Consider the following 23,970-nt stretch of genomic DNA (forward strand, 5'->3'; position numbering starts at 1 on the left):
ACCCTAACGCTAACCCCAACCCTAACTTAACCAAAATCCCAACCCTAACCCTAACCTTACTCCTACCCAACTCCTACCCTAACCCTAACCCAACCATAACCCCAACCTGAAACTAACGCCAACCCTAACCCTAACCTAATTCCAACCTAACCCAACCCTAACCTGAAACTAACGCCAACCCTAACCCTAACCAAAATCCCAACCCTAACCCTAACCCAACCATAACCCCAACCTGAAACTAACGCCAACCCTAACCCTAACCTAACCCTAACCCTAACCTAACCCCAACCCTAACCTAAACATAACCCCAAGTGAAATTAACCCCAACCCTAACCCTAACCCTAACCTAACCAAAATCCTAACCCTAACCCTACTCCTACCCAACTCCTACCCTAACCCAACCCTAACCTAAACATAACCCCAACCTGAAACTAACCCCAACCCTGACCTAACCTCAACCCAACCCTAACCCTAACCCTAACCTAACCTAACCTAACCTAACTCTAACCCTAACCTAAACCTAACCAAAATCCCAACCTTAACCCTAAAACAACCCTAACCCTGACCCAACTCCAACCCTAACCCTAACATAACCCGAAACCCCAACCTGAAACTAAGGCCAATCCTAATCCTAACCTAACCCTAATCCTAAACTGGGGTTGGGATCAGGGTTAGGGTTGGAATTTTGTTTAGGTTTATGTTAGGGTTAGGGTTGGGATTTTGCTTAGGTTTAGGTTAGGGTTAGGTTAGGGTTGGATTCAGGATAGGGTTAGGGTTGGGGTTAGTTTCAGGTTAGGGTTAGGGTTGGGTTAGGGTTGGATTAGCGTTTGGGTTAGAGTTAGGTTAGGGTTGGATTCAGGATAGGGTTAGTGTTGGGGTTAGTTTAGGGATAGGGTTGGGGTCAGGGTTAGGGTTGGGATTTTGCTTAGGTTTAGGTTAGGGTTAGGGTTGGGATTTTGCTTTGGTTTAGGTTAGGGTTAGGGTTGGGGTTAGGTTAGCGTTAGGTTAGGGTTAGGATTAACGTTGAGGTTAGGCTTAGGTTAGGGTTGGATTCAGGATAGGGTTAGGGTTAGTTTAGGGTTAGGGTTGGAGTCAGGGTTAGGGTTGGAATTTTGTTTAGGTTTAGGCTAGGGTTAGGTTGGGCTTAGGATAGGGTTAGGGTTGGGATTTTGCTAAGGTTTAGGTTAGGGTTATATTCAGGATAGGGTTAGGGTTGGGGTTAGTTTCGGGTTAGGGTTAGGTTAGGGTTGGGATTTTGGTTAGGTTAGGGTTAGGGTTGGGGTTAGTTTCAGGTTGGGGTTAGGTTAGGGTTAGGGTTGGGTTAGGGTCAAGGTTGGCATTTTGGTTAGATTTAGATTAGGGTTGGAGTTAGGTTAGGGTTAGGGTTGGCGTTAGTTTCAGGTTAGGGTTAGGGTTGGAATTAGGTTAGGGTTAGGGTTGGCGTTAGTTTCAGGTTGGGGTTATGGTTGGGTTAGGGTTGGGGTTGGGATTTTGGTTAGGGTTAGGGTTGGCGTTAGTTTCTGGTTAGGGTTAGGGTTGGGTTAGGGTTGGAATTAGGTTAGGGTTAGGGTTGGACTGTAACCCTAACCTAACTCCAACCCTAACACAACCACAACCATAACCCTAACCTGAAACCCAACCCTAACCCTAACCCAACCCTAACTTAACCAAAATCCCAACCCTAACCCTAACCTTACTCCTACCCAACTCCTACCCTAACCCTAACCTACCATAACCCCAACCTGAAACTAACGCCAACCCTAACCCTAACCCAATTCCAACCCTAACCCAACCCTAACCCTAACCTGAAACTAACGCCAACCCTGACCCAACCCTAACCCTAACCAAAATCCCAACCCTAACCCTAACCCCAACCCTAACCTAACCAAAATCCCAACCCTAACCCTAACCCCAACCCTAACCTAACCAAATTCCCAACCCTAACCCTAACCTTACTCCTACCCAACTCCTACCCTAACCCTAACCCAACCATTACCCCAACCTGAAACTAACGCCAACCCTAACCCTAACCTAATTCCAACCCTAACCAAACCCTAACCCTAACCTGAAACTAACGCCAACCCTAACCCAACCCTAACCCTAACCTGAAACTAATGCCAACCCTAACCCTAACCAAAATCCCAACCCTAACCCTAACCCCAACCCTAACCTAATCCCACCCCTAACCCTAACCTAAGCAAAATCCCAACCCTAACCCTAACTTAATCCCAACCTTAACCTTAACCTAAGCAAAATCTCAACCCTAACCCTATCCTAAACCCAACCTAACCCTAACCTAAACCTAAACAAAATCCCAACCCTGACCCCAACCCCAACCCTAACCCTAAAATAACCCCAACCCTAACCTCAACGGTAATCCCAACCCTAACCTTAACCTAAACCTAACCCTAACCTAAACCTAAACAAAATCCCACCCCTTACCCTAACCTAAACCTAACCCCAACCTGAAACTAACCCTAACCCTAACCTAACCAAAATCCCAACCCTAACCCTACTCTTACCCAACTCCTACCCTAACCCTAACCCAACCATAACCCCAACCTGAAACTAACGCCAACCCTAACCCTAACCCAACCCTAACCCTAACCTAACCCCAACCCTAACCTAAACATAACCCCAACTGAAATTAACCCCAACCCTAACCCTAACCCTAACCTAACCAAAATCCTAACCCTAACCCTACTCCTACCCAACTCCTACCCTAACCCAACCCTAACCTAAACATAACCCCAACCTGAAACTAACCCCAACCCTAACCTAACCTCAACCCAACCCTAACCCTAACCCTAACCTAACCTAACTCTAACCCTAACCTAAACCTAACCAAAATCCCAACCTTAACCCTAAAACAACCCTAACCCTGACCCAACTCCAACCCTAACCCTAACATAACCCGACACCCCAACCTGAAACTAACGCCAATCCTAATCCTAACCTAACCCTAATCCTAAACTGGGGTTGGGGTCAGGGTTAGGGTTGGAATTTTGTTTAGGTTTAGGTTAGGGTTAGGGTTGGGATTTTGCTTAGGTTTAGGTTAGGGTTAGGTTAGGGTTGGATTCAGGATAGGGTTAGGGTTGGGGTTAGTTTCAGGTTAGGGTTAGGGTTAGGGTTGGGTTAGGGTTGGATTAGCGTTTGGGTTAGGGTTAGGTTAGGGTTGGATTCAGGATAGGGTTAGAGTTGGGGTTAGTTTAGGGATAGGGTTGGGGTTAGGGTCAAGGTTGGGATTTTGGTTAGGGTTAGGGTTGGCGTTAGTTTCAGGTTAGGGTTGGGTTAGGGTTGGAATTAGGTTAGGGTTAGGGTTGGCGTTAGTTTCAGGTTGGGGTTGGGTTAGGGTTGGAATTAGGTTAGGGTTAGGGTTGGCGTTAGTTTCAGGTTGGGGTTATGGTTGGGTTAGGGTTAGGGTAGGAGTTGGGTAGGAGTAAGGTTAGGGTTAGGGTTGGGATTTTGGTTAAGTTAGGGTTGGGGTTAGCGTTAGGGTTGGGATTTTGGTTAGGGTTAGGGTTGGCATTAGTTTCAGGTTAGGGTTAGGGTTGGGTTAGGGTTAGGGTTGGAATTAGGTTAGGGTTAGGGTTGGCGTTAGTTTCAGGTTGGGGTCAAGGTTGGGTTAGGTTAGGGTTAGGGTTGGGATTTTGGTTTGGTTAGGGTTAGGGTTAGGGTTGGGATTTTGGTTAGGGTTAGGGTTGGCGTTAGTTTCAGGTTAGGGTTAGGGTTGGGTTAGGGTTAAGGTAGGAGTTGGGTAGGAGTAATGTTAGGGTTAGGGTTGGGATTTTGGTTAGGTTAGGGTTGGGGTTAGGGTTAGGGTTGGGCTTTTGGTTAGGGTTAGGGTTGGCATTAGTTTCAGGTTAGGGTTAGGGTTGGGTTAGGGTTGGCGTTAGGTTAGGGTTAGGGTTGGCGTTAGTTTCAGGTTGGGGTAATGGTTGGGTTAGGGTTAGGGTAGGAGTTGGGTAGGAGTAAGGTTAGGGTTAGGGTTGGGATTTTGGTTAGGTTGGGGTTAGGGTTAGGGTTGGGATTTTGGTTAGCGTTAGGGTTGGGTTAGGGTTGGCGTTAGTTTCAGGTTAGGGTTAGGGTTGGGTTAAATTGGGTTAGGGTTAGGGTTGGCGTTAGTTTCAGGTTGGGGTTATGGTTGGTTTAGGGTTAGGGTAGGAGTTGGGTAGGAGTAAGGTTAGGGTTAGGGTTGGGATTTTGGTTAAGTTAGGGTTGGGGTTAGGGTTAGGGTTGGCGTTAGTTTCAGGTTGGGGTCAAGGTTGGGTTAGGTTAGGGTTAGGGTTGGGATTTTGGTTAGGTTAGGGTTGGGGTTAGGGTTAGGGTTAGGGTTGCGATTTTGGTTAGGGTTAGGGTTGGCGTTAGTTTCAGGTTAGGGTTAGGGTTTTGTTAGGGTTGGAATTAGGTTAGGGTTAGGGTTGGCGTTAGTTTCAGGTTGGGGTAATGGTTTGGTTAGGGTTAGGGTAGGAGTTGGGTAGGAGTAAGGTTAGGGTTAGGGTTGGGATTTTGGTTAGGTTAGGGTTGGGGTTAGGGTTAGGGTTGGGATTTTGGTTAGGGTTGGCATTAGTTTCAGGTTAGGGTTAGGGTTGGGTTAGGGTTAGGGTTGGAATTAGGTTAGGGTTAGGGTGTGCGTTACTTTCAGGTTGGGGTCAAGGTTGGGTTAGGTTTCGGATTAGGGTTGGGATTTTGGTTTGGTTAGGGTTGGGGTTAGGGTTAGGGTTGGGATTTTGGTTAGGGTTAGGGTTGGCGTTAGTTTCAGGTTAGGGTTAGGGTTGGGTTAGGGTTGGAATTAGGTTAGGGTTAGGGTTGGCGGTAGTTTCAGGTTGGGGTAATGGTTGGGTTAGGGTTAGGGTAGGAGTTGGGTAGGAGTAAGGTTAGGGTTAGGGTTGGGATTTTGGTTAGGGTTGGGGTTAGGGTTAGGGTTGGGATTTTGGTTAGGGTTAGGGTTGGCATTAGTTTCAGGTTAGGGTTAGGGTTGAGTTAGGGTTGGAATTAGGTTAGGGTTAGGGTTGGCGGTAGTTTCAGGTTGGGGTAATGGTTGGGTTAGGGTTAGGGTAGGAGTTGGGTAGGAGTAAGGTTAGGGTTAGGGTTGGGATTTTGGTTAGGGTTGGGGTTAGGGTTAGGGTTGGGATTTTGGTTAGGGTTAGGGTTGGCGTTAGTTTCAGGTTAGGGTTGAGTTAGGGTTGGAATTAGGTTAGGGTTAGGGTTGGCGTTAGTTTCAGGTTGGGGTTATGGTTGGGTTAAGGTTAGGGTAGGAGTTGGGTAGGAGTAAGGTTAGGGTTAGGGTTGGGATTTTGGTTAAGTTAGGGTTGGGGTTAGGGTTGGGATTTTAGTTATGGTTAGGGTTGGCATTAGTTTCAGGTTAGGGTTAGGGTTGGGTTAGGGTTAGGGTTGGAATCAGGTTAGGGTTAGGGTTGGCGTTAGTTTCAGGTTGGGGTCAAGGTTGGGTTAGGTTAGGGTTAGGGTTGGGATTTTTGTTTGGTTAGGGTTGGGGTTAGGGTTAGGGTTAGGATTTTGGTTAGGGTTAGGGTTGGCGTTAGTTTCAGGTTAGGGTTAGTTTTGGGTTAGGGTTGGAATTAGGTTAGGGTTAGGGTTGGCGTTAGTTTCAGGTTGGGGTAATGGTTGGGTTAGGGTTAGGGTAGGAGTTGGGTAGGAGTAAGGTTAGGGTTAGGGTTGGGATTTTGGTTAGGGTTAGGGTTGGCTTTAGTTTCAGGTTAGGGTTAGGTTTGGGTTAGGGTTAGGGTTGGAATTAGGTTGGGGTTAGGGTTGGCGTTAGCTTCAGGTTGGGGTTATGGTTGGGTTAGGGTTAGGGTAGGAGTTGGGTAGGAGTAAGGTTAGGGTTAGGGTTGGGATTTTCGTTTGGTTAGGGTTGGGGTTAGGGTTAGGGTTGGGATTTTGGTTAGGGTTAGGGTTAGCATTAGTTTCAGGTTAGGGTTAGGGTTGGGTTAGGTTAGGGTTAGGGTTGGGATTTTGGTTAGGTCGGTTTTTGTGTTAGGGTTGGTATTAGGTAAGGGTTAGGGTTGGGATTTTGGTTAGGTAAGGGTTAGAGTTGGGTTTAGGGTTAGGGTTAAGGTTAGGGTTAGGTTAGAGGTTTGGTTAGGTTTAGGTTAGGGTTGGGATTTTGGTTAGGTTGAGGTTAGGGTTAGGGTTGGGAGTTTGGTTAGGTTAGGGTTAGGTTTAGGTTAGGGTTGGGGTTAGGGTTAGGGTTGGAGTTAGGTTAGGGTTGGCGTTAGTTTCAGGTTGGGGTTAAGGTTGGGTTAGGTTAGGGTTGGGATTTTGGTTAGGTCGGGGTTTGTGTTAGGGTTGGTATTAGGTAAGGGTTAGGGTTTGGATTTTGGTAAGGTAAGGGTTAGGGTTGAGTTAGGGGTTAAGGTTGGGATTTTGGTTAGGTTAGGGTTAGGTTTAGGTTAGGGTTGGGGTTAGGGTTAGAGTTGGCGTTAGTTTCAGGTTGGGGTTAGGTTTAGGTTAGGGTTGAGATCAGGGTTAGAGTTTCGATTTTGGTTAGGTTGGGGGTTTTGGTTAGGGTTGGAGTTAGGTTAGGGTTGGATTAGGGTTAAGGTTGGGATTTTGGTTAGGTTTAGGTTAGGGTTAGAGTTAGGTTAGGGTTAGGGTTGGCGTTAGTTTCAGGTTGGGCTTAGCGTTGGGTTAGGGCTAAGGTTTGGATTTTGGCTAGGTTTAGGTTAGGGTTAGGGTTGGCGTTAGTTTCAGGTTTAGATTAGGTTAGGGTTAGGGTTGGAGTTGGCGTTATTTTCAGGTTGGGGTTAGGTTTAGGTTCGGATTGGGGTTAGGGTTAGGGTTGGTATTAGGTAAGGGTTAAGGTTAGGGTTGGGATTTTTGTTAGGTAAGGGTTAGGGTTGGTGTTAGTTTCAGGTTGGGGTTAGGGTTAGGGTTGGGTTAGGGTTAAGGTTTGGATTTTTTGTTAGGTCTAGGTTAGGGTTAGGGTAGGAGTTTGTCAGGAGTAGGGTAGGGTTAGGTCTGGCATTTGTTTCATGTTGGGGTTAGGGTTAGGGTTTCTATCAACTTGGCCTTCCAAGTTTTCACCACCAGAGGGCACTCTGCTTTCAACTTCTCCACCCCTCAACTCAAATCCAGCACAAACCAGACATAACCACACCGTGTAACAGACGTAGCTGGATAATCTGTCTCACTACCTCCTACCATTCAACTACAATGGGGAGTAATTATATTTATATTTTTTCCCCTCTTAAAGCTTCTGACATTTATTTTTATTCTGAGACAAGGTTAAGTTTGAGTCGGGTTAGTCAGGGTTGGGATTTGGGTTAGGTTAGGTTTAGGGTTAGGGTTCGGATTTGGTTAGGTTTAGGTTAGGGTTAGGATATGAGTTAGGTTGGGATTAGGGTTAGGTTACGGTTAGGATTAGTGTTGGGGTGAGGTTAGGTTAGGTTTGATTCGGGACAGGATTAGGGTTAGGGTTGGAATTTTTCTTAGGCTTAGGTTAGGGTTAGGTTAGGGTTAAGGTCGGAATTTTCGTTAGGTTAGGGTTGGCGTTTGGGTTAGGGTAAGGGTTGGGATTATGGTTAGGGTTAGGTTAGGGTTGGATTCAGGGTTAGGGCTGTGGTTAGTTGAAGGTTAGTGTTGGGGTTGGTTAGTTTCAGGTTAGGGTTGGGCTTAGTTTTGGGGTTAGTTTAAGGTTAGGATTGGGATTAGGTTTAAATTGGGGTTAGGGTTGGAGTTAGGGTTTTGGTTGGGATTTTGCTTAGGTTAGGGTTAGGGTGGGGGTTAGGTTAGGTTAGGGTTAGGGTTGATGTTAGTTTCAGGTTGGGGTTAGGGTTGGGTTAAGGTTAGGATTGGGATTTTGGTTAGGTTAGGGTTAGGGTTGGAGTTAGGTTATGATTAGGGTTAGGATTAGGATTAGCATTGGGGTTAGGGTTACGTTAGGTTTAATTCGGGATAGGGTTAGGGTTAGGTTTAGATTGGGGTTAGGGTTAGGATTGATCTTTAGGTTAGAGTTAGGTTTAGGTTCAGATTAGAGTTAGAGTTAAGTAAAATGCAAAACGTAGTTCCTTAATAGGGACTAAAAAGTGCACTGGTATATGGGGGATGGCAGTGAGGTCATCTTAAAATTCCATTGGTTAAACCAAGAGCTTACAACAATTAAAATTAATTGAAGATCATGTAAAATTGGGAGGGGGAGAAGAAACGTTATTGAAGTGAGGAAAAATGATTCAATGGATTTTAAAGTTTGAAAAGCACTTTTATAAAAACAAAAGGGAGCAGGGAAGAGCTGGATAAAATAATGGAATTAAATAATGATTAAAGTTGTCCACAATAAAAATACATAAATGATAAAGTTGTGGGTTTAGGGACAATAAAGGTGAAAGAGGATGGTGGAAGTGAATGCAGGGAGTGGGATTTGAACCCTGCTCCCCAGACTGTGAAGCTTGTGTTGAAACCTTTGAGCTATAGCTCCTCTGTGGTGTCTGTGGAGGAACACAGAGATGACGTAGACGGTGGTTAAAAACATGATTAAAAGGACTATTGTCAGGTTGGGAATCGAACCCTCGATCTTTGGGTTGGAAGTCCTGAAACTTACCGCTACACCATCAAGGGGATAAACTGGTCTAGGAGACGGAAAGATAAAACTGAAGGGTAAGAGAAAAAGGGTTAATGAATTATTATCAATCTAAATGCTCTGGTTTAGTAATATGCATTTCAGAAAAATACAATAAATAAAGGATGTAGTTAAAGTTCAAAGCAAGAATTCAAAAGAAGAAAAGGAATTTATAATTATAAAATAAAGGGGTCACACAGCAAAGCAAGATTCATAATCAACGTAAGTTAGATGTTCTAAACAAGAACGGTGAATACATTTAGAAAAAAATAGTGACTTGATTAAGCTATAATAAAAAATATTATCCTAAATAATGTGTTATTGTGTTAGGGTTAGGTGACCCGAACTCTAACCCTCACCATCTGTGGTGACACTTTCCTTTTCTTTAGCTTTGAATTCTTGTTTGTGACCTGCTGCAGGACGTTCATTATTTTGATGGAAACAATGATGGACATCATTGGTGGAAATCCCGACTGGCCTCCGGTGACACTGGCACAACTTGGAGCTGAAGAGGCGCTTCCTCATGTGGCTGAAAGGGGCACTGCAGATGGAGATCTAGAAAAATAAGGAAACGGAATCAAAACCGTTTTATTTAGTTACCCAAATAAAATCTCTCTTGACCTACCTGGGGGGGTCACGACACAGAGTTTAGAAGCAGCATTGGGGGGGCGGGTCTGTGGTAAACTTATTAGAGTTGAGATCAGCAGAAGAAGACAACAAAAGAAGCGACGACGCCAGAAGAAAAACCTGAAGCCAGATATCAATAAAGTTTTATAAATATCAATCAGAAATCAATAAGACTCAGATTCAGTCACACACCCCCTCCACTGGAAAATACACCTGTGCCTCTGCTCATGTGTTACTGCCTCAGGTAAAGGTAAATCCTTTCTCACAGGTATCGACCTATCAGCTGTGTCTATGTGAAAAATACCTGAACCCACAGATGGATCAGGCTCCAGTGATTCACCTCCTCTGTTGCCACGGTCACGACCCCCATTAACCAATCAGAAGTCTTTATGAAACAAGCACCCTTTATCTGGCAGGAATTTCCCGTGTCTGTGTGTGTGTGTGTGTGTTGGGGGGTTACCTTCAGGTCAGTTTTCATCGTCTCAGAGAAACTTCATCTCTTCCATCTTAGGAGTCAGTCTTCCGTAACACTGACCTGCAGCTCCAGGTAACCTGACTCCGCCCCCTGCACACACCTGTAAGTCGCTCCAGGTGACCTGAAAATGCCAAACAGCCTGACCGTCCTCTGTCGCAGCAGCGGTAACGCTGGTTAACATGAAATCAGTCATTTCATAATGAGAAAGTTAATTTCTCAAAGCCAACGAATGACATTACACGGTAAAAACAGGAAGACAAGGCAGCAGATATGAACGGTTAACCAATCAGATGATAGAACTGACCTGTGCAGGAAGTTGGTCAGGACTACGCCAGCAGATGCCTGGCAGCCAGTGTGTTAGCTTTAGCTGCCCATGCTAAACGTTGTTGCCTTAGCATAAATAGGTGTGATGAACATGTGTAACAGAGCAGGTCACGCTAACTGTCAGGCTAATTTTCAGGCTAGTAGTCATGTTAATGTTGGGCTAATGTCAGGCTAACATTCAGGTGAATGTCAGACTAACAGATATATGTCAGGCTAATTGTTAGGCTATCAATTGGGCTAATATTGGGTTAATGTCAGGCTAACAATCAGGTGACTGTCAGGCTAACAGTCAAGTAAATGTCAAGCTAGTGTCAGGCTAATTGTCAGGTTATCACTTGGGCTAATGTCGGGCTAATATCAGGCTGATGTTAGGCTAACAATCAGGTGAATGTCAGGCTGTCACTTGTGCTAATGTCGGGCTATCAGTCAAGCTAATGTCTCTGTCACTTGGGCTAATGTCAGGCTAATGTCAGGCTAATCTTCCGGCTGCAGGCTAAGCCTCAGTTTTGTGGCAGCTGTGAAATACGTTTTATTATTTGTGTGTTTGTAACAGTCATGTGTTCAGTGACATCATCACTACGTCCTGATCTTTACCTGATATATATTCTTATATCAAACACAAACCAGAGGTGCTGCAGGAATGTTAGCATACAAAACAAAAACTATCAAACTCAATGACTTTTTGACAGTTCAAACTTTATTAGCAGTTCCTCTGTGGACAGACAATCCTTCAACGGGTCATTAATGTTTGTACAGTAAACATGGACTGTATGAACACTTGAACACGGCAGATCTCAGATCAGCAGCTGGGACATGATGACTGTACACATGTGAACACAGGGCAGATCTCAGGTCAGTTTGTGAAGGCAGACAGATGAGCAGAGAGTGAGACAGGCTGGAGACGCAGCCTGGTGGTGGAAAACTACAGAAACCAGAGACAGGTGATCAAAAAAAACAAACAGGAAGCTGAGGGGTTTTAGCTAGCTGTTGTTGTCATGGCAACATTATTCCTCTGTGGGGTTGGCTCTGATGGGGAGAAAACACAGAATCAGCCTGAAACACCAGTTCAGGTTTAGGGGATGTTCCCAGTACAGAGTGGGAGGATACCTGGAGTCGCCGAGCTCCTACAGGTCAGAGGCGGAGCATCTAAATCATCCCTGAAAGAAAAAAACACCTGGAGTCACTTTGGTTTGGGTGGTTGAAGCTGATTGGCAGTGAGACTGTGATGTCATCAGAAGGTTACCATTGGGGTCGATGGGAATGGAATCACCAGGCATACCTAGTTGATCTGAGTTGGCAATAGCCGATGTTCCTGTTAGAGACAAATGGAAAACATAAAAAAAAGGAACAAGGCAGACAAAGATGGCAACATCCCATGAAGGGTAGGTCAGGGTACCCTGAAAGTAGTACCTGACATTGACCATAGATCAAAGCTAGATCAGAGCACCAGCTTTGATCTATTGTCTTACTCACACTGGCCTCCCTCATTTTTCTATCTTTTCTGGTTCCTGAGTGTACAACAGTTGAAGTTTGACCTTGACCTAGTTTTCACAAGGTCATCATCTCATTTTCATCCCCTCTGCCGCCCGAGCAATGTGCTTTTTGTTTCATCTTTCTATCTGCGAAGATATGTGGTGGACCAACGAAAGAACGGAGTAACGAACGAACGACGAACGAACGGACGAACACACGAACACACGAACACATGAACACTGACAATTACGATACATCACCGCTTTGAAGCGGGATGTAACTATTTAAGCTTAAGTTATTCTAAAAATGTCATGGTATCTTTTTGTTCTGAATTTATGAACTCAACTTTCATGACCGTAGAGGTTTTACTGACATGTGATTCACCTGCATTGGACTCTTCGGTCTTACCTTCACTGGAGTCCAAAGGGTCGTGGTTCTCTGAGTTAGCGTCGCTCCCGGGCTCAGTTAACCCACCGTCTCCGTTTACTGGTTCATCTTCCATCAGGCTGCCGTTGGCGTCTTCAGTTTCCTCCTCTGGACCCATGGCCCCGACGTCAGGGCCCTCACTGTTAGCCTCCTCCAGACTGACTTCCTCTGCTGTTGTGTCTTCAAGGTCAGAGTCTTTATAAGATTGTTCTTCCTCTTCTTTAGAATCAGACACATCAACAGCATCAGACTCATCCTCAGACTCATCCTCAGACTCATCCTCAGACTCTTCATCAGACTCTTCCTCAGGCTCATCCTCAATCTCATCCTCAGTCTTATCCTCAGACGCTTCCTCAGGTTCATCTCCAGGTTCCTCCTCAGACTCTTCCTCAGGATCATCCTGAGAATCACCCTCAGCCTCATCCTTAGGCTCTTCCTCAAACTCTTCCTGAGACTCATCCTCAGTCTCCTCCTGAGGCACATCCTCAGTCTCATCCTCAGACTTTTCTTCAGGGTCATCCACAGGCTCATCCTCTGACTGAGGGTCTTTTTCTTCTGTTGATGCTGATTTGTCATCAGGATCATCATCAGGAGCATTGTCATTCCCATCCTTTGACTCAGGATCATCCTCAGCATCTTCCTCATTCTTATTTTTGACCTCAGGTTCATCCTCATCCACAGACTCAGGATCATCCCCGTTCTCACCCCCATCTTCACTCTCATTCTCATTCTCAGACCCAGACTCAGATTCAGAACCAGACTCAGACCCAGAGTCAGACTCAGACCCAGAGTCAGACCCAGAGTCAGACTCAGACCCAGAGTCAGACCCAGAGTCAGATTCAGACCCAGACTCAGACCCAGAGTCAGACCCAGACTCAGACCCAGACTCAGACCCAGATTCAGACCCAGACTCAGACCCAGACTCAGACCCCAACTCAGACCCAGACTCAGGATCGGTATCAGGTTCAGGCTGAGGCTGAGGATCAGATTCAGGCTGGCTTCCACCAGGGCCTACACGATTAGCACTTTCGACGGCGTTGCTGACATCATCTGGCACCGAGCCACCGTCTGAGGATTAGAGAGTTTGAGCTCTTGTCAGTTATTTGTCACAACATGCTAAATATCAGCAAATAGAAGCGTTGGTCACGCGCTTTCAATCAGTCCTGCGTTATCGAGCATTTTAAGACAAAACCCTTACTTTGGTAACGGATATTATTAGTTCTAAAGAGCCACATTTGAATTTGGTTTCCGCGACACCAGAACACGGCTGGATCCAGCAAGAGGTAGTTGTTGGAATGTGATTCAGCTTCATCCTCAGAGCAGGAGACTCCCTGGACTCTGGACAAACACGAGTCGGTGTCAGTGGACTCTCCTGGGACTCCTCTTCAACAATAGACCATCAAAGGTCCATTCATGGACTCACAACCAACAGCAACACCCAACAGACGCAAGATAGACAGTATGTCGGCAGCGACAGACAGACAGACAGGTAGTTAGACAGGCAAACAGACAGGTGGAAAGACAGGTGAACAAACAGGTAAACAGGCAGGCAGAAAAAGTAAACAGACAGGTAAACATAAAGGTAGTCAGGTAAACAGACAGGGAAACAGACTGGGAAAAGGTAGGTAGACAGGCAAGTTAACAGACAGGTAAACAGACAGGTAGACAGACAGGTAAACAGACAGGTAAACAGACAGGTAGACAGACAGGTATTACACAGGTAAATAAATATATAGGGAGAAGGACAGAAAGGTGAAAAGATGGGTTGACAGACAGGTAAACAGAGAGACAGGTAGACAGAGAGGTAAATAGACAAACCAAAGACAGATAAACAGACAGATAAACAGACAGACAGGTACAGAGACAGACAGGTAATTGTATAGGTAAACAGACAGCTAGACAGACACATTGACAGAAAAGTAAAAATACAGACAGACAGACAGACAGGTAGACAGACACATAGAAAAGTAAAAGCACAGACAGACAGAGACAGACGGGTAAACAGACAGCTAAGTAGGCAGGTAGACAGACAGACTGACCGGTGAATGGATAGACAGAAAAACAGACAGGTAAACAGACGGGTAAAGAGAGAGACAGATAGACAGAGAGGTGAACAGACAGACAGGTAGATAAACAAAGGTGAATAGACAGGTAGGAAGACAGACAGACAGACAGACAGACAGGTAAATAGATAGGTATACAGACAGGTAAACAGACAGGTAAAGAGAGAGACAGATAGACAGAGAGGTGAACAGACAGACAGGTAGATAAACAAAGGTGAATAGACAGGCAGGAAGACAGACAGACAGACAGACAGACAGACAGACAGTTAAATAGACAGGTACACAGTCAGACAGACAGACAGAGAGACACAGTTAAAAAGACAACTAAATAGATGGGTTGACAGACAGGTTAACAGACAGAAAGGTAATCAGACAGGTAGTTAGACAGGCAGACAGACAGACAGACAGACAGACAGACAGACAGAAACATAGCTAGATAGGTAGAAGGACAGACAGGTAAACAGATGGGTTGACAGACAGGTACATAAATAGGTAGAAGGACAGAGAGGTAGAAGGACAGGTAGTTGGACAGGCAGACAGACAGACAGACAGACAGACAGACAGACAGGCAGACAGGCAAACAGACAGGTTAATAGACAGGTAAAAAGACACAGGTAAACACAGGAAAACAGACAGACAGGTAAGTAAACAGACAGGTACACAGATAGATAGAAAGTCAGACAGGTAGGTAAACAGACAGGTAAAAAGTTAGACAGGTAGAAGGACAGACAGGTGAAGTGATGGACAGGTATGTTAACAGACAGGTAAACATGTAAACATGAGATGTTTGTGTTTGTTTACGTTTGTTTACACGTCTTCTGTTTATATTCTATCATTTGTTTTTATTGGCACTGAATTTTCAGACATTTGTTCTGAAACATCAACGTAAACAACAACAACAACAACAACAACAACACACCTGATGTTTGTCAACACCTGAATTCTGAAACAGGGGTTATTGGTAGTTATTGGTGGACTGATTGATGATGTCATCACTTACCAGGGAGTGGAACTGCAAAGCAAACGGCAGCGAGAGCAATGAGCCACAACACAACACACCTGGAGGACAGGAACACGTGATCAATAGTCTTATCTATCATTAATAATTAATCATTGATAACAAGCATCAATAATCAACCTTAATAATCAGTAATAATCAGCATCACTGATAATACTGTAATCAGTATTAATCATCATCAATCATATTAATCATAATTAAACAGCATCAGTCAGCATAATAATCAATCAGTATCTATCATGGACATCATCAATCCCCACAGACACACCGGAGGGAAGGAAACGAGTGAAACCTGTTTTCTTACGTTTCCTCTGCAAAGAAAGAACACAAAGAGTCTTTTCTTTTCAGACGGATGGAGAGAAGCTAAAAGACGACAGAACAGAGCCGAGGTTCACCGGAGAAACGGAAACGCCTGCAAAGGATGAACGTTTCCTGAAGCTGCGCATCAAAAAAAGAGAAACTTTTCCTAAAACTGAGGTAAACATTCACAAAGAAATGAAGAAAATGTCAGCAAACATGGAAGAAAACCTGATCTCAAAGTTTCCCAAATTTTCCTAAAGTTTCCCAAAATTTCCCGAATTTTCCGAAAGTTTCCCAAAATTTCCCAAATTTTCCTAAAGTTTCCCAAAATTTCCCGAATTTTCCTAAAGTTTCCCAGAATTTCCCGAATTTTCCTAAAGTTTCCAACTCTTGGTGGCAGGACAAACTCACCGCTGCAGCATGTTGTTCAACAGATGAAACTTCAGACGTTGTGAACGAGGCTGAAAGAGAACAGGAGGGTTTTATACTCTCTCCTCCTCCTCCTCTTCCTCCTGGTGCTCCTCCTCTCACCTGTCCACCTGTGTACACACACCAACACACACCTACGCACACCAACACACACCTACGCACACCAACACACACCTATGCACACCAACACACACCTACGCACACCAACACACACCTATGCACACCAACACACACCTATGCACACCAATACAAAACTAAAGACCTACACATCAGGGGTGTCCATCTTTGCTGGTGGTGTCCACCGTTTGGTTCCTCAACAGGAAACCACGACCTTGTGTCAACGGTCCATCTGGGCCCCGTGTCCCCCACCATGGAATCTAACTCACGACCAGTCAGTGATCGGTTCACGACTCACCTCCCTTCACCAGTGTGTTAACGTGGTTGTCGGTTCAATGATTCAACAATGCCCCCCTCCCAAAGCACTGGACCGGTGGAACCCAGACCCACAGAGGACCTTCAGTGTTCAATGCTGTTGGGTTTGTTTCCGTGTTGGTGTTGGGTCGGGTCGGGTTATTTTCTGAGTCATGTCAGGATTCGTTTCCATGACGACACTTCAGGTGTTTGATTAAAATTTTGTTTTGTCCAACAAGAGTCCGACGCTTTTTGTTTAAAGTTGATCGACGACATTCCAGAACACAAACCCTCAGACAAAAGGTTTCACCCCTCTGTAACCCACGGCGACAGCAACTAGAATCCAGACGAGCCGATTGGACAAGAGAAGCAGGAAGAAGAAACAGAAAACCAGCAATCAGAGAAGAAGGAAACAGACACGACAAATACGTCCAATCATCATCGGCCTGTCAGAGGGAGTAGCATGGGGCCACATCAGGGGCCACATCAGAGGACATATCAGGGGCCACATCAGAGGACATATCAGGGGCCACATCAGGGGCTACATCAGGGGCTACATCAGGGCTACATCAGGGCTACATCTGGGGCTACATCAGGGGCCACATCAGGGGCCACATCAGGGGCCACATTCAGGTGCTACATTCAGGGGCCACAGTGGTTGTGAATGGAAATGAAACCAGCTTGAACTTTGAGTCACGAAACATTTGAGTTTATTGTGAGATTCATCTTTGAACCAACAATCACAGAATCAATTCATTACAGATTTATAATATCAATCAATCAGGCAATCAATCAGGGGATCAATCAGGTGACCAATCAGGCGATCAATCAGTGTGTCTGGGGAATTGGCTTTTCGGTTTTCATGACCGTATTTGTCTCAATACGTTGACATATATTATGTGGGATAAATATTCATTTATTGTTTATTTATTCCTACATATATGTGTGTTACTGTGTGTGTTATGCGTGTGTTACTGTGTGTGTTACTGCGTGTGTTATGCGTGTGTTACTGCGTGTGTTACTGCATGTGTTACTGCGTGTGTTACTGCGTGTGTTACTGCGTGTGCATGCTATATGTGGCGCCGGTTGGTCCTTTGTCGTCTCTTGGCGGCTCGGCTCCGCACCTGAACTTTTGGCCGAGGATTGATCACCTGAGCAGGGAGGGCGGGGCTCTGAGGTAAGTGGGCGGGGACTTTGACATTGTGGGCGGGGTTTGGGGGCAGGATGTTGGAGGTCTGAGGTTTGGTGGAGCGAGGGCTGAACTTCTTCCTCCCTACTTCTTCAGAGTCTGAGCTCTCATCCTCATCTTTGTCTGAAAGGATGAATAAAAGATGGAAAAAGTTAGTTACAAACTAGAGATGTAAAAATAAGAAAAGAATTCAACCAAATTATACAAAACATTTAGTCCTGAAAACTTCAAGCTGCTCATTTTCAGACAGCTTGATCCAGAACCTGTAGGTGGCACTGTGAGGGTGTTGTTACCCTGTTCATATTCTTCCTCTTCATTCATTCCTTCTTTTCTTTCTTTCTACTCGTTCGCTCTTTCTACACAGAAACTACGGACCACAAACCAGAGATCAGAGAAGTTCTGTGTGTTCTGGTTCTGTGTGTTCTGGTTGTCTCACCGTCTCCTTGCTCCGCACTGTTTGCAGCAGGCGGTTCTGAAACCATCAGAAAAAACATTCATCATGATCAAAATCAGGACCAGAACAGAATCAGATTCAGAATCAGAACAGATTGCGGATCAGGTCTGATCGTTCAGAGGTGATGATGTAACAGACTTACCAGCTGCTGTCACCTGATTGGCTGCTGCAGCTGAATAAATCAAAACAATGGAATCAAATTAATCTGTGTGTGTGTGTGTGTGTGTGTGTGTGTATTTGTGTATTGTCTTCTTACTGTCAGTGATCTCTGAACTGGAGCTGCTGGATTCTGAAACATATTGTTAGTGATTTTATTATTTTTTGGGCACACACACACACACACACGCACGCACGGACACACACACACACACACACACACACACACACACACACACAGAGTGCAGGTGTACAGATGAGTGACTGTGACATTTCATCAAATCTATAGAGCTGTGACAATCTGACATCATCATCATCATCATCAGCTCCTACCTGACGGTCCAGCTCCTTGACTCTGGGGCTCATCTGGAATCAGTACAAACAAACGATTTCAACCATCTTTTATTAGATACCTGTCTTCACTGTGGGGTGTGGGGGTGGGGCTACTGGTGAGGTGGGGCATTGGAGCATGGGATTATGTGGGTGTGGGATAGGGATGGGTGGGGTGTGTGTGTGGGGGGCAGCTTCAGGTTTCTGGTTCATCCTGGTTCACAGTCCGTCACTCTGGTGGTTTGCAGGAACTTAACTGGTGTCTCCTGGTTCCACCACTAGATGTCAGTGTAAATAGGAAACAACAACCCTGACCCTTCACGAACACCTTGATATTGACCTTTGACTCTTCATGACATGTTGTTGGTCAGCTGTAAATAAATAACTCTGCTGTTTTCTCTTCTCACAATCGTTATAAACGTTTATTGATCTGTGATGTTATTGATCTGTGATGGAGACATTCTCCTGTGAGGTTGGAAATATCACTGCTACTCAATGCTACTGGTTTCACTTCTGTCATCACAAAAATGTCAAATAAATTGTTAAATCAGTGTAAAACCATCAGAAATCACAGATCTGGGATTATCTACAGAAACTGCTTTAACCTGATGAACTGATGAAGAAATTGAGGAAGACCAGTTTAGCAAAGGATCGTTCAAGACAGCCAGTAGAGGGCAGTAATGCACCACTGTAGCTTCTAGTCTTTCTTACCCAGAGAATAAGAGAAACCGCCACCCGTCTTCATGTTGTTGTTGTCATAGTGACGGAATACTGCAGTATTTCCATCACATAGTAACATTCATGTACTGACCTACTGTCTAGCATAATGCTAAGGAAGTGCAGATGGAGTCATTGGCTAGCTGAGTTTAGAAGCTAATGTAAAATAACTCAATATCATGCAAACCAGTGAAAAGCGCTGAGTCACCTCTAACGTCTCAGCGACTTGCTAATTGATCATGTGATAATGAAGTTGAAGCTCCATAAACGGGTGAAGCGCTGGCTAGCATTAGCTGAAGCTGCAACGGTGGACGTTTCTTTCAGGCTATCAAACAGGATATGTGATGTATGACCAGGTGTGTCCTCATGTGATGTATGACCAGGTGTGTCCTCATGTGATGTATGACCAGGTGTGTCCTCATGTGATGTATGACCAGGTGTGTCCTCATGTGATGTATGACCAGGTGTGTCCTTAGGTGAAACGTGTTGGAAAAGCTCCCTTTATATGTGAAGCCTTACCAGGTTGGTCTGGAGAGACGGCATTCAGACTCTCTGAAACAGACATCACAACGTTTCTATAAGACAACAGTGTGTGGGACCTGATTAATCCCAATTGGACAGGAGTTTTAATCGGGATTGAAACTCCTGTCCAATCCAAGAAGTCCAAGAAGTGACTTCTTCCTGCACAGTTTGTCCAACCATGAAATCAAACACTCGTAATCATCAATATGCAGACGATACACAACTATTTGTCTTTACTCCATTATTGTTTACTCTGACAGTAGAGAAAACATGTACAGTAGGTTCTACATGTAGAATGTAGATAAAATGTACAGAAAACATTCTACATGTAGAACTGAAATGACAAGTCATGCTTTAATGACCAATCATTAACAACGACATAGATTGTTGACATTAATGTATAAGAGTCACCTGTTGGGGCTTCATCAGATGTGGAGTCTTTATCTGACAGGTGAGATACATGTGAGACGGGTGAGACAGGTAACTCTTATTTTATGAATCATGACATACTGTATGTACTTTACCTGTTGACATTGTTTGTATTCCAGTATCTGTAAAGAAATTGATCACCAACAAATCAGTCAATCTATCTGCAAATCAAACTGGTCGCCCTGACGTGGAAGACTCCGTCAGGTTGGACTCACCGTTGGCGTCCATGTCTCCCTCAACCAGTAGGACGAACAAGGACAACAGAAGGACAACGTTCCTGCAACAAACACATCCTTCAGTCTAACAGCAGTCTCTACTTATTTTATCTTTGACTCTTCAACCACACCTACTCGGTGCATGATATCCTGTGATTAGCTAGTTTCATATGTGTAAGCTAAGCGAAGAACAAAAGTACATGTCGGTGATTCTACAGAAAAGGGCTGTCAGAAAGTCGTAAATTGAACTCTTCACATTTGGAGACAATTTCTTGGCGCTTTGAGGTCTCCTCAGACAAATAGCTGTTCTGATGACATCATGTTTATGAAAGCTTTGAGTGGGTTTCTTGACATTCAAGAGTATACAAGCTACTGCAACCTTCTATAAGATAGCATGCTGTTCCCACTCGGCAGTCACCAAGATCCAGAACCATCACTGACAGATATACCAGCATCCATACAAGTACCAGTATCCAGTCCAGTACTCCGTAGAAGTACCCAGGTCAGTACCCAAACCAGTACTCAAAGTAATACGCATACCAGTAGCAGTACCCCTACCAATACCCATTTAGTTAAATCAAACATTGATCCTGATAGGAAACATCTACATAGTATGTGTAGAGCTTTGAGATACAGATGAAAAAAGCACGAGGACCAATCTGATCCCCTCCTATGAACCTCACCTTCCCTACCACATGACACTAGCAGAATACACACAGGTAGTCCTTGATGACCTCTGACACTCAAACACACAAATGACTTCATGTCATGTGACTTCATGTAAACCATCGTTTCTCAGAGGCGGTGGACATACCTGGTTAGCATGATGCTGTGAGGACGGACAGGTCCCTGGGTCAGCACGTCAGGACGACAGACAGGTAACAGATAGGTAGACGGAGGGGTAGACGGACAAGTAATGGACTGATAGAGGGACAAGTAGACAAAGAGGTAGACGGACAAGTAATGGACAGGTAGACAGACAGGTAACGGACAGGTAACAGACAGCTAGGTGGTCTCTCAGAAGTGCACTGCAGGAATCTTCTAAGTTTGATTGTCTGGTGACTTATATATCTGTCTAAATGTCACCAGGAGAGTGAGAGAGAGAGAGAGAGAGAGAGAGAGAGAGAGCGAGAGAGAGAGCGAGAGAGAGAGAGAGAGAGAGAGAGAGAAAGAGAGAGATATGGGGGCTCAGGAAGTGAAGATCTCTCTCTCTCTGTTTCTCTCTCTCTCTGGTTGGTTTCTCCAGTTGTCCTTCAGTATTTGTTGGACTGACAGAAAGTTTAAATGCAGGTCATGAAAAAACAGGATGAATGTTTTAAACTTCAACACTTAAAGAAATGTCTTCATTCCTAGACCTGCTTTCAAATGTCCTCATGGAAACATCCGTTTCTTCTCACCTCTCAGAAATGACATTTGTGGACTTTCCTGACGTTCCATTCAGGGAATCCCCGTCGAACAAACCCCCACAGAGCTCCATTAGCAGCGGGTTGGGTTACACCAGAACACTGAGACCTCCAGACCCAGATCGTTGTGATAGAACCTGGACAACAATCAGAGCAGAACAATAACGCTCACCTGGAACACCAGAACTCACACCTGGTCATATGTGCAGCAGTCCAGACGTCAGGTGTCATGATGTGTACATGAATGATGTAGTTGAGGACGTCAATCATGTTATTGATGAGTGTCTGACCTCCTGAGGAAGTAGTGATTCAGGAAGTATGACCAGAAAAATGAAATAAAATGTGTGTCAGGACACATCGACCATAAAGAGTTGTTGGTGTGTTACCGTCACGTCTCAGTGAGACGTGGCAATACAGGTGTGTACTGTTGTATGGCCGTCCCAGGAGATCCCCTCACACACACTGTGATAATGGTCGACCAGAGGCTGGGGGGGGTGTAAGGGGTGGTGGGGGCTGGTTGAAGGGGGGGGGGGGGTTGTGGTATTTGAGTATCAAAGGCTCTTCTGTCTAAAGACGTCTTTCGGTGTAAACGGAGAGCGGACTGAACGGCTGAAGAAGCTTTTTAAAGCTGCCCCGTTTCATTCAGCCGACGCTGCAGCTTTGAAACGTAGTAAGGTCAGATTTACATGTTTATAGAGCTTCCATCCATTAATCAGTCCAGCCATCCTCTCATCCAGCCATCCGTCCTTCCATCCTCTGTCTGTTGAGGGTGTCCCACAGGGTGAAGGACAGACCTGAACACAGGACGACTGTTCAACGTCTCCAAAGTAATGCTGTTCTAGACATGAACTCATTCCTGCTGATGAGTTCAGCACAACAGGAACCGGCAACAGGTAGAGAACATGAAAAAAATACTAGTTTAACTCAAGAAATACTATGTTAAAACTAGCACAGAGCATTACATACAGTGGATATAAAAAGTCTACACACCCCTGTTCAAATGCTAGATTTTCGTGATGTAAAAAAACTAAAGACAGATGATTTCACAACTTTTTCCACCTTTAATATGACCTTTAAGCTGTACAAGGCAACTGAAAAACAAACTGAAACCTTTAAGAAAAAACATAAAATAAAAAACTTCATATAACCTGGTTGCATAAATATGCACACCCTCAAACCAATACTTTGTTGGGTAGGAGTCTATCAGCGTGGCACATCTTGAGGTAGCAATATTTGACCACTCTTCTTTGCAAAACTGCTCCAAATCTTTCAGATTGCGAGGGCATCTCCTTTGCACAGCCCTTTTCCAGCCCCCTTGTTTCCTACATAGAAAGACCAACCACGCCGCTGCCAGACCAGACCTGGCCAGAAGAACGGCCTGTTAATAAATCTATACCCCTGCTCTTTTAAAGTTGAGTCCCTTTCTAAACCAGTTGAAATCAGCTCCAGGCATCCTGGTCACCTCCTGCTCCCTCTTCCTGTCAGAACAGTGGACATTGAGTCCATCTACATGGTCTACTGGTTGCTGGACACGAACCATCATGTCAAGACTTGGTGGATTGTGAGGGTTACAGTCCACTGGTGGACAGTTTGATCCAACAGCGTCAGATCTTAGATTTATCCAAAATCTCCACTTGCAGCACCTGAGCAGACTAAACTAATAAATTAATCATATTCATGTCATTTGAATTTCTTTAGGTTCAGGATTCAACAAATTCTGGTTCCTCTTTTGCCAATTTAATGAAATATATTTTAAAACTAAAAATTTTACCAAAAGCTCTTATTTTCATCATTTTCTAGTTGCTGGTTCCTCTGAAGGTTCCTCAGGACTTCTGGTGCTCACAAGCTCAGCTTTATCTTGGGAACAAATGATTACAGGTCACAGGGCTGAACCCATCTCAACCTGACGCCAAATGGCTCAGAAGTCTGGCTTGCTGTCTTGATGGGCGTGGTTCCAAATAAATCATCCAATCAGAAAACATTCTATATCTGGACAATTCCTTAAAATCACATCATCTTCTTCATTATCATCAAACCAGGCTCAGCTGACGGTTTTTGTTTGCTGTAGTTATTCTTGTTCTGAAGTGTCAGGATAACTAGCGCCCCCTTCTGGTCCACAATCAGGACTACAGCTGAAGCTTGTTGACACCAGAAGAAACCATCTAATCATCAGCTGCTGCAGGTCTGGAGTTTATTCCTGCCTTGTCATTTTCTTGTGTCTCAGATATTTGCGGACATCATGAACACTTTTACTGTATTATGATGATTTACTGAAAAACTAATAAATGTATTTAACCGTAAATTTATACAATTAAAGGTCAGTGGAAGTTTTCCTCTGTGACCATAGATCAGATCTCAGTTTGAAGCAGCTGAATGGAAGTTTAAACCTCTTTAAGACTGATTTTACCTGACGTGTCACATGATCACACATGAT

General features: G+C 44.7%; 2 protein-coding genes across 5 annotated transcripts; both read right to left on the reverse strand.

The window, feature by feature from the left end:
- Positions 1 to 10,685: 10,685 nt before the first annotated feature.
- On the reverse strand, positions 10,686 to 15,748 carry stm (starmaker). Of its 3 annotated transcripts, none has more exons than XM_068332551.1 (6): positions 15,693 to 15,748; positions 14,964 to 15,022; positions 11,883 to 12,968; positions 11,245 to 11,313; positions 11,109 to 11,158; positions 10,686 to 10,923 (listed from the first exon to the last, which is right to left on the reverse strand). In XM_068332551.1, exons 1-5 carry the CDS (start codon positions 15,701 to 15,703, stop codon positions 11,148 to 11,150), a joined length of 1,236 nt encoding a protein of 411 aa, XP_068188652.1. In that variant the 5' UTR covers positions 15,704 to 15,748; the 3' UTR covers positions 10,686 to 10,923; positions 11,109 to 11,147. The 3 variants fall into 3 exon arrangements, with proteins under 3 accessions (XP_068188652.1, XP_068188651.1, XP_068188650.1); XM_068332550.1 differs by having other exon boundaries at positions 10,686 to 11,027; XM_068332549.1 differs by having other exon boundaries at positions 10,686 to 11,158.
- Positions 15,749 to 16,908: 1,160 nt separating this feature from the next.
- Positions 16,909 to 23,576, reverse strand: si:ch211-133n4.6 (uncharacterized protein LOC797776 homolog). Of its 2 annotated transcripts, none has more exons than XM_068332598.1 (11): positions 22,223 to 23,576; positions 20,948 to 21,673; positions 20,134 to 20,195; positions 20,014 to 20,040; positions 19,901 to 19,933; positions 19,487 to 19,519; positions 18,254 to 18,286; positions 18,021 to 18,053; positions 17,907 to 17,936; positions 17,747 to 17,782; positions 16,909 to 17,433 (listed from the first exon to the last, which is right to left on the reverse strand). In XM_068332598.1, the coding sequence occupies exons 2-11, from the start codon at positions 20,956 to 20,958 to the stop codon at positions 17,192 to 17,194; spliced, it is 540 nt and encodes a 179-aa protein (XP_068188699.1). In that variant the 5' UTR covers positions 20,959 to 21,673; positions 22,223 to 23,576; the 3' UTR covers positions 16,909 to 17,191. The 2 variants fall into 2 exon arrangements, with proteins under 2 accessions (XP_068188699.1, XP_068188698.1); XM_068332597.1 differs by lacking the exon at positions 22,223 to 23,576 and having other exon boundaries at positions 20,948 to 21,054; positions 21,531 to 21,977.
- Between the last annotated feature and the right edge of the window lie 394 nt (positions 23,577 to 23,970).

Source organism: Antennarius striatus, chromosome 14, assembly GCF_040054535.1.
Source record: "Antennarius striatus isolate MH-2024 chromosome 14, ASM4005453v1, whole genome shotgun sequence".
NCBI classification, from domain to species: Eukaryota; Metazoa; Chordata; class Actinopteri; order Lophiiformes; family Antennariidae; genus Antennarius; species Antennarius striatus.

Bases quoted from the DNA above. Each gene is read 5' to 3' on its own strand.
- stm (XM_068332551.1), bottom strand. The intron at 12,969-14,963 runs GTAAGTGATGAC...TCTAATCCTCAG, and splicing joins CTTTGCAGTTCCACTCCCTG to ACGGTGGCTCGGTGCCAGAT. The intron at 11,314-11,882 runs GTAAGACCGAAG...TGTCTCTAACAG, and splicing joins CCCTTTGGACTCCAGTGAAG to GAACATCGGCTATTGCCAAC.
- si:ch211-133n4.6 (XM_068332598.1), bottom strand. The intron at 19,934-20,013 runs GTAAAGTACATA...CTCACCTGTCAG, and splicing joins AATACAAACAATGTCAACAG to ATAAAGACTCCACATCTGAT. The intron at 17,783-17,906 runs GTAAGTCTGTTA...TGATGGTTTCAG, and splicing joins CAATCAGGTGACAGCAGCTG to AACCGCCTGCTGCAAACAGT.